This window comes from Elaeis guineensis, chromosome 1 (assembly GCF_000442705.2).
Source record: "Elaeis guineensis isolate ETL-2024a chromosome 1, EG11, whole genome shotgun sequence".
Lineage (NCBI taxonomy): Eukaryota > Viridiplantae > Streptophyta > Magnoliopsida > Arecales > Arecaceae > Elaeis > Elaeis guineensis.
This window is the reverse complement of record NC_025993.2, coordinates 166,447,981-166,458,478: the sequence shown is the minus strand read 5'-3', so window position 1 is coordinate 166,458,478 and position 10,498 is coordinate 166,447,981. Positions and strand designations below refer to the sequence as shown.

At 38.7% G+C, this 10,498-nt stretch overlaps 1 protein-coding gene across 3 annotated transcripts; it reads left to right on the top strand.

Moving 5' to 3' along the window:
• Window positions 1-1,226: 1,226 nt before the first annotated feature.
• On the top strand, window positions 1,227-6,132 carry LOC105060290 (uncharacterized). 3 transcript variants are annotated; one of them, XR_012136198.1, is made up of 2 exons: window positions 1,227-2,629; window positions 5,824-6,132. XR_012136198.1 is itself a non-coding variant. In XM_073247350.1 (1 exon), exon 1 carries the CDS (start codon window positions 1,305-1,307, stop codon window positions 2,574-2,576), a length of 1,272 nt encoding a protein of 423 aa, XP_073103451.1. In that variant the 5' UTR covers window positions 1,227-1,304; the 3' UTR covers window positions 2,577-2,850. The 3 variants fall into 3 exon arrangements, 1 of the variants encoding a protein (XP_073103451.1); XR_012136195.1 differs by lacking the exon at window positions 5,824-6,132 and adding an exon at window positions 5,344-5,786; XM_073247350.1 differs by lacking the exon at window positions 5,824-6,132 and having other exon boundaries at window positions 1,227-2,850.
• Window positions 6,133-10,498: the final 4,366 nt, after the last annotated feature.

The following is a 10,498-nucleotide window of genomic DNA, read 5'->3' as shown; positions in this document are numbered from 1 at the left end:
TTAATCACCAATCTTTCTCCAATTGGATCTTAGTTAAAACAGAAACCTACTTATCAATGCCTTTCTTTGCTTCAAAATATAATAAATAACTTATTGCCTCTATTTTCCTTATTTTTCTATCTGTTTTGATTGCTTGACTCATTCATCTCTTTCCACTTATAAATAAACAAATTATTAGTTTAATTTCTAATTTTTAGTTGTGAACTTCTTCATTTGAAATAAACTGACAAATTTTCAATCTAGTTCTGGAATTTTCCCCTTTGAAATATCTCTCTATAATCCATACTATGTGATATTAAATTTTAATTAATGTAATTTGAAAATTAAAAAAAATAGACACCCTCAACCTTTGGCAAAAATAAAAAACACCATCAATACTTTAAAATTTCAATCAGTCGCCAAATTTATTTTATTATACTAAATATGGTCTTGCCATTCATCACTACATAATACTATTATATAATCATCGTACAATAACTAATAAATCCTATTATTCCTAAAATACCTATCCTTTCAATATATATATATATATATATAATTATTTAATTTCATTCTCTCCATCACTTTTTATGGCAGTCCGCCCATCTTAATCACCTCCTTCAATCTTTATACATACCATGGGATATTTGAAATCCAAGAATGCCAAGAGTACCACCAGACACCAGCAAATGGCCTTGCTTGCAGGCCTCCATAATAAGAGTAATTTTGACATTAAAAATAATTTCCAATCTGAAATATTTTGAGACATCTTCATTTTAGAGTTTACTATCTGCTAGAAGGGTCGACTGGAGCCATCTTGATTCTGGATTCACCGTGCCAGTAAAATTGCTCCTTCCCGTTCTGCACCATTTCCTGAACTCAGGAGAATTGTTGTCCCAAGATCCAATTCTGGATCCTAATGAGGATATATGAAATTAAAGTCTTTACTTTAAAAGAAAAGAATAAATATCTTTGGCTCTCGTTCTGGTGCTATCCGTCAGGTGTACAACAAAATAAAATGTGATAATTAATTGTAAATTTTAACTGTTGATGGTGAAGTGTTTCTCATTGGAAAATTTAAGGGATTCAATTTTTTTTTTCTCTTAAAAATTCAATATTAGTTTTTAAATGTATCGCACTTGCCATTCACTAATGATTTTTTTTTTCCCAACGATTCAAAAGTCCCACACGTGCACTTGCACGTACACCCTGCTTCAGCCCTCAATATCCCCCGAGAAAAAGCCAAAAATCCAAAACAGACTCAAAAGCACCTCCCTACACCTAAAACGGAAAACAAATTCCTCGTTCGCCCTCTCCGTACGTCCATGGCGAAGGTCGCCGAACTCCTCCTCCTCCCCTTCGAGGAGGAAGTCTTCGAAACCGAAGGCGACGAAGATGAAGATGAAGACGAAGACGTAGATATTGAAGACTACAACCCCGAAACCTTCGACCTCCCCCCTTTCTTCTCCTTCGATCTCCCCCTCTCCCCTCCTTCCCCTACCTTCGACCCCCCCGACCTCGTCCTCCCCGCCTTCTCCTCCCCATCCTCCGCCCCCTCCGACCGCTCCCCCTCGCCCCGCGGCCGCGCCGAAACCTTAGACCCCGCCGACTTCCGCGTTCTTGATGGGGCCGAGGACATGGGCTCCGATTACCTCGGCCTGGGCCCCGGGTTAGGGTTCGACGACGACCAAGAAATCCGGGGCGGCGCAGATTTTTTCATCGATCACCGCCGGAGATCCATCTCTGAGCAGCCTCAAGACGCTCCCTCCCGCGACGGGGAGGGTCTGCGAATCGTCGGATCCGGATCCGATTCGGACTCGGAGGACGAGCAGATCGGGGCCGGCTGCTCGAATTCCGATGCCGACGGCCACCGATCGGACGATCTGCCACTTCCCCTTTGTTGGGACTGCCTGCGGATCGATGAGGACCGGCGGGAGGACCTGGATGAGGATTTCGAGTGGGAGGAGGTCGATGGCCGCCTCGACGAGAGGGAGGTTCTTAGCATGATGGTAGGCGACGACGAGGAGCTATCGGGATCCACTCAAAGAGAGGAGGAGTTATTGGACGCCGAGCTCGATGAACAAGAGGCAAGGAACCTTAACTGGGAGGTTCTTTTGGCCGTCAACACCATCAGCGAAAACCTGTCGATGGAACTGGAAGACGCCGAGTCTTATCTCGGGGATGAGCACGACGACGTCATCAACCCCTCGGAGTATGAGATCTTGTTCGGGCAATTCACCGAACAGAACAGCTCCATTAGGGGCAGCCCTCCGGCGGCCAAATCGGTGGTCGAGAACCTTCCGTCTGTTCTCGTTACTGAAGAAGATGTGGCCAATGATAGCACCTGTTGCGCGGTTTGCAAAGATGAGATTTCTCTGGGGGAAATGGCGAAGCGGCTGCCCTGCTCGCACCACTACCATGGGGGCTGCATTGTGCCGTGGCTTGGGATTCGGAACACCTGCCCTGTGTGCCGCTATGAGCTGCCGACCGATGATCCTGAGTACGAAAATTGGAAGGCTCGAGGGGCCACCGGTGCTGGATCGGTCGAGTCATCGTCGAGAGCCACGTATGGTTTTGAAATGTTACCTGAAGCTTAGGACTTGTGTGCAAATCAACCTCTTCCCTTCCCTTCCTGATGATGATGATTGAGGTAATTTCCTGATGCTGTTGTATTGATGTAATATAGAAAAAACATTGAACCTCTGTTATTTTCTTAATTTGTAGCAAAAAAATATCGTGTTAGACAGGCTTTGGTCTTAAGATTCTAAATTTGGGTCATTTGAGAAATGGTTGATGAAGATGTCAAATGGTTTGTAACTTTGTATACAAATCTTTTTTGACCAAATGTAAATCCTTGTTATTACTATCGTATTTCCTGTTGCTTTGGGCTGATTGGTTCTTTCTATGTACTTGTTATCCATTCAACCATGACGATTGTTTGTGAGAGTATCCCCTCTTATGGCCAATTTGTATTTCTGAAGATATTCATTCTTATCTGTTCTTAATACGAAGCTGCTCTATCTGGTGCTTGTTTATTAGCTTGTGTTGCAAAAAGAAGATTCTTATCAAAGCATGTTTCTCTCAAATCTGTGGCAACGAGTCTTGCTTAGATCAATTGAGAATTATTGTTATATCATCTAATTAAAGAGCAATGCTACAGTAACTCAGAAAAATCACTCAAAAACAGTCAGTCAGGTGTCTTGCACCAATGACTTTGCTTAATTAAATGGCATGCTTCATGATGTCAATTTAAAGGGGGCAATGAGAATACACCAGTCACCACACCAGCAAGGTGACTTCTCGAGTGATGTTTTTGAGTTATCTGACTCCGACTTGTATTCTTAACACTAGAAGGTGCATGACTATTCTTAATCCATGTGAATAGAAGAACTATTGGTTGGTGTGAGAAGCTCATAGTTTTTGGGTTTGTAATTTGGTCTGGTGGTGTAAACATTACAATTTACGAATGAGAGAGAAGAGAGAGTAGAAACTTGAATCCTTCATTTCTGTCAGAGGTTAATCTTGAGGTTCCACATACATTGTGTAAAAACTGCATGCGGCTGAAATGGACAGTCACTCCAATAGCATGTGTTGTAGTCATATATGCAGAGTGCACTGAAAATCCGTGAAACCTGCAGTATCATGTGTATGCAAATAGAAGGTAGCATTGATGAAGAAAAACTTAAGGTGTACCATCCACCATGCAGAATAGTAAGAAAACCATTTACTGCTATAGAGAGAGAGAGAGAGAGAGCTACCATTAGACATACTTTTTGAGGGCACACTGTTTGAATATATTTCATTAAATCCATATTAATACTAGACTCCGAGAACAATGAAAGAAAACCAAAGTACTGTTACGAGGACCTGAAGGTCTTGTTATAGGTTGTGGAAATCATCACCGCTCAAATCACTACCAGTCAATTTTTTCAACTATGGATTGTCATATTTGAAGCATAGAAATCAGCTTGTCTTGCTTCCAGTGCTTCTGGATATTTAAAGCTTCTTTCTAAGGTTGCCTTCCTTTTCTTGTCCAATTTATTTTTCAAAAATATTTGTGGCTTCCTTGCGTTAATTTACTCATTATCTATCTACTTCTTTTTACACCACTTACTTGGAAATTGGGTCCAGGGATTGCAATGGAAGAGCCATCCTCCATTCTGCTAGCAGTCATATTTAACAATCATTCTTTTATGATACAGTTGTTTCCATGTTATGAAAGGGAGAATGATTGTTTGAGATGTCACTTCTCTTTTAAGATGTCAATTTCTCTTTTGAGCATGGTCGCAATTGCTAGAAGATGAACGAACTAGTAGAATTGTGTCTTTTCAAAGTACTGTGAATTCATTCTTGTTGCAGAGGAATCTTCCAATGGATCTCTCACAGACCCCTTCATCTGATTTTAGGGTTAATGTCTTAGATTTCTCTTGTAGATATGGTTTTTTCAGGGTTTTGATGTGGAAGATTTTCAAATAGAAGGATATGCGAGGACCTCTAGACAAATTTTAAGCCTTGGATCCATTTTAACTAAACAAAACCAAAAGGGGGAAAAAGAAGGAAAAAGATAACTAGATAAGTAAAGTTGAAAAACCAATAAATTTTGTTATGTTTTAATAAATTTAGATCTTTACCATTTTTTTTCCATCTCCAAACCATTAAAAGACTTAAGAGTATTGATGATGCCCACTGGAGGCCAACTATCATACACGGAATGAGATTAGAAGAAAGATTTTCCCCCTCTCCTCTTCTTTATCTGCCTTTGTTTTACTTCTTTCTTTTCTTTGTTACTTTTCCTTTGTGATGCCAAAAAAATGCAATTCCTCAGGCTTCTCTCTCGCAGAGGTAGGATGGGATCGATGGGCAGCTTGTTTGCTTATTGCTGAGGTGGACAACATGTTAGGCCCCTCAAAATGACATGGACTATAGTTAAAAAGGGTCAGTGTGAGATTTCAAAATTTCACTGTCAAGTCCTAAAAATATAAAATAAGCTGAAATACATCCTAAATTTCTTAGAAGGACACCTTGATGTTTGTAACAGCTCTCTTCCATCCAAATGTCCGATCCCCGGCCTAAACTACGTATGTTTTGGTTTAAGAAAATGCAGTTTGATATTCATTTTTTGTACTACTGATACTACAAATGTCGATATGGAATTTCTCTCTGCCGCATGGGATCTTTGACAATTAGCAACACTGTTAAAAGAGATGGTACTCTACCATATAGACTGGAAAGTGATTCATGGCAAATCACTGTTGATTTTGCATCTGGAAAGTAGGAATTAACTTTTTTGTTCTAAAGTTTGTGGATTACGTCATCTGTGCCTTTAAATAGTTAATTAGAGAACCTTTTTCATGCATGGGAAAGTGAACATGGAGCTGCTTGTTTTCGAGCAAGAAAAGTTACAGCCATGGAACAACGGTACTACCTCTCCTCTATTTGAAAATAACACTCTAAGAATACAAATTTTCTCTTATTTAATTTGTTATCTTTTTATAATGAACTGGGGTCTATCCTAGCCATCATACCCACACTCTTTAGCAATCAAAGGTTTTGTGTTTGAGTCGTGGGTTATTCATCTTCATATATTGGGGCCCAGGTATTGATGGTGCAGGTCTCTCTCTCTCTCTCTCTCTCTGGTATTTCTGGTGCTTGTTATCATTTGCATAAACAGGTATGTTTCTTGCCCATGCTTCCTATGGTGTCTAGCTCTGCAATCTGCATGAACTAATGTTTGTGTATATGCAGGTTTCCAATGCCTATAATGTTTTCTGTCCTGTGAGTGCAATAAATATTGCTGCATTAAAATTTGTTTGGTGAATGACATACCCAAAAATTAAAATACAGGAACTGCCTTTGACTTTTAGTCAAATACGCGAGATAATTGGCAGTGATGCACATCGTTTTGTTTTGACGAGGGGATTCTTGCTTTATGGGAACAGATTCTTGTGTCTGCTACAGGCTTCCTGATATCCAGGAAATGCATTCTGCACCTGGTCTGCTGTAGGCAAGTTTCCACTTAGAGAGGACTCACTCTCAAATGGTATATAATTTTGGTGATCCAGTAACAGTGAATTAATGATCCAACCAGAGAGGTCTAATCTTAAGTACAGGAAGATGTCAGTGATGTTACTGATGTATTGCTTAAAGTTGAAGTGATTTTAAAGATTCCAACTACTTTCATCTCTTTTTATTGTGGTTGTTGATGTGGACTTGCTGTTAGGTTGATGCATTTATCCTTGCTTCTTCTTGCACAAGAAAAAGGAGATGGCTTTAATTACCGTTGAAGGCAAACTTTTCTATAGACCGTTCTATCGTAGGCTATATGAGTCATTTTATGGTAGGATGATTAAAGACATGTCGGTTTATAATTAATTCGAGTTGATTTGAATTTTATGTTCAAAAATTAATTTTTTTATCTTTTCTAAGAGAGTCAAAAATATTCAAATCGACTCGTCTACGTGTCAGTACTATATATCAAATCTAGAATGTACCAAAGTTGATTCGGATCTTTTAGAGTCGACTCAAAGTCTTTCATTCAATTTTTTTTATTTGATTTTCATCTTCTTTTCTTTTTATTCAAAAATTTTTTAAATGCCATAGAGATGAAAAATTTAAAGATTAGATATTGTATAATCATTCAAACATTGACACAAATTTCTCTCTCTCTTCATGAAAATTTTTTAATCTCCTCCTTAATGAAATGTTGATACCATTGAAATGCAAGTTGCTCCCCCATAAGTCATTACTCAATTTTCTTTCTAAGTTTGATATCATTTGATCTTTTTATACAATCCAAAACTCGAACCATATAACTTATATCATGCTCAATAATGATTTTTTTATGCAACCAACAAAAATTATAGCATGTGCATTCAGATAAAAAAAACTTATAATATTAATTTTAAAATAATATAAATTAATAGTTGATCATTATAAATTTTGTTAACAAAAAAAAAATATACAACTATTATAACTATGGAGAGGCATATATGCTAAGATATTGGGATCTTCTTCGCATCCATCTCTCATAGACGCATGTCATCTTTGGCCGTTGTCGTAAGGGTTAGACACGGTATCGACTGATGGAGAGGGAGGTGCTGTCATGCTCGGCTTATCAATATGTGTTTGATGTCTGCCTTGAAAAATCCTCAGTCTACCCCTACATCTGGCCTTTCCATGTGTATGATCGACGTGCTGGTCATCGGGTCAGTGTGAGGTGTCTCCCGGTTTACTTATCCTCTATGACATAGACACATCATCTATTGAGAGATCGAAGTTTGAGAAGGCAGAATATGAGATGTACTGGGCATATGATGAGGTAGTGAGGTATTCGGATCATCCGTCGACAGCATAGTATAAAATCGTCTATCCTCAGAGATGACTCGCATAGTGTTGACAAGGCTATCTATGACATCGACAAGTGCTCGGTCCTTACATCCAACAGTGACCAAATGGAAGTTGCTCCTTGCTCGATGGTATAGCGACGTGTCAGTATCAAAGAAAAAATAGGTATTATTCATAAGTATAGCAACAACGACATGACAAAATGAAATCAAAAATAAAATATACTTACAACAATATCTATTATGCTATCTAAAGGACGGAACCTCATTTTCGATCGATCACTCATCAATGACGAGATAAATCATCTAGTAATGCTCCTACATCATTGTAGATATAGATCATAATAATCTATCATAGGGAGCATAGGTAGACTAGCCACAACGAAATCCTCCCACTGCTCCCATGTATCAATATGCTTCCGGTGCCCTCAAACCCAATCATGGCGATTCCACCTTTATCAATCTAGACTGTGAAGGCTGTCCCGAGTGTCGCATGATAGGGAGATGTCATGATGCATGCCAAACTATCGCATCACGTACTCCGAACAATAGATTTCTACGATATCGAAGTAAATGAAAGGTGCGCGTATTCTCCATAAATGCTGATCCGATCGGCATATCTCAGGCAATACGGCCAATATCTCTAATCTGTAAGGCACCTACACCATCTGATTATCGTGCTACTGGTCAAGCTGATCTCTATAATAGATGACTGTATGTGGCACTGGATTGCTAGCACCAGTCAGTTGAGTCCTCCATCTATCCAAAATAAAGTTAATATGTTATTCTGTTAAACGTATAGTCATTTATAATAAGAAATCAGTGGTACTGGTTACATGCCTACATTTCAGTAGATCAGTTTGGTCGTGCTGTATTCCACCAAATGGGTCCTTAATACCAGGGTCATCCTCATCCAATGAGTCATGTCCTACTGCATCATTCTCAATACCAACCGACGTCGATTGGTAGGCTCCTATCCTGGAAAGTATCCTATTTGGCCATCCGATATGTAAATGCTCCCATACTCAAAACTACAGTAAAAACCAATAGCCCAACTATCTCACGTGCATCTAGTTTAGTGGTCCTGTAGAGCTCGCGATACAAGAAGGCTAACACAGTGCTGCCCCAACTCAACTACCCATATACATGGAGATCATGTAGCAGGGATAAGTACAGCAACTACATGTGGCAATCAGACTTATTGATGAATAGATGGCCATCGATAAGGCATAGAATGAATATTTGAGCATGTCTTTATACGATCTCATCATCTACATCATTCAGTAAGTGGTGAAATATGTCGTGAAGTCAATGAAAGCTCAGTGAAGACCCTGATAATATCATCTCTAACGGTTTAATCCCAAACAACTCCTCACAAAGGTCTGACCAGATAATCTGTACAATATCGATGATGGTAGGCCCATGTATCATAATCTGAGGAGAACAGCAGCATCTTGCAACATGATCGTCACCTCTCCGATATGGAGGTGGAAAGTGTCTCCTAACGCCATCGCTCTATCATGGCTATGATGAGGGCCCAACCAAGCTATATATCGTATACTCTAAAAATTTTATAAACATAAGCCCCATGAAGATACTTCACGATCCTCTCATATAGCCGCCAGATGCGCATCACAATCGAGGCTCTGTATCTATAGCATAGGGACCTTATGTCCTCCTCAGAATATATACGGTCACTACAGTGTTGAATCTAGAGATACAGCATGGTAGAGTCTGTCAGCCTTGGATGCACGTAGGAGTCTGAAGCAGCTATGTCTGAGCTACATAATAAAAAGAAGAGCTTATGACTAAAAAATATCAAAGATGATAAAAAACATCAAAGATAATAAACATATCAAAGATAATAATTTTAGTATAAATAGCCAATATTAACAATATGATAATTTTACAATATATTTCAAGCATTTACACAATATGATTACATGATCAAAATAGTTTAAAAAGAATATAAATGATATATAGAGATAATCTGCAACTATGCTCTCTAGACTTTAGCTGGCGTCCATTTAACTTACGTCAGATTTTATCAGTGAACATCCTGCCAACCTTCCTTCTTCGTGCTGCTACTGCATGTCTAATGCTAAATCACTTTAACAAATGTTCGAAAAAAAGATGAACAAGTGCAGCAACTGACAATGAGCGAGCCTCCTTCAACATCTTATTGAAACTTTCAGATAGATTCGTATTTATTATTCCATACTTATATCCATCCATATCATGCGCCCGTGACCATTTACTCAGATCGTCAAGTGGATATGTTTTGAGATATTGAAAGCAATTGGACTATGTTTTCTTAATATATTGAATGTTTCGATTGAATTTCTAAGGCTGGTTTTGTTTTGCAGTTTGATGGAAATAAGCAAAAAATATAGCATCATGGAATCGACTGTTTAAGTTTACCTTAATATGGCTAAGGCATAATTTATGATACCTATATGGTACTGTCCACTCAATAGATTCATCTGAAATAGTAGCTAATCTTTTTTTTATGTCGGTCTGAAACTATGTCGACCTCCATACGATCACGTGCCATGTAACGGTGCAAATGCCATAAAAGTCATGACCAACTACTACGGCTCTTACCTTCAGATATGGTAAATGCCAAAGGATAGATACTCCTATTAACACTTATGTGTCAACTTGTATGGCATGCAAAGGTGGCATATGGTTGGCAAGATATCACACCTCAGACCTCATCCATCTCTTATAAGACATGAAATATATATCTTTCGTTCCCACCATGCCTGCCTTCCATCATAGTTCCACATTGCCTGATAAAAGAGATGCCACATAAATTAATTCGTTTGGACCGATCTTCCTTCCAACAATTTAAACTTTTGACTTGCAAGCCTATAAAAAATGATATCAGAGCCTATGAAAAAGCTTTTGCACCATAGAGAAATTTACATGCCAAAATAGCCACCATATCACCCATCTTAGGAGACGATTCGTTAACTTTTCTCTATTACCTAGCATTATTCATAGCTATTGTGTTACCAAAATAATGTTTATTTAAAATCAAATTATCAAAGTAATACACTTTCCAAACTATTTACGAAAATACCATCAAACAAAAAGTCACCCTACGATAGGACAACTTTTTTTGCTGACTCACCACACTTCCTACCATCTGGATTGTTGAGTGGGCATTGCAT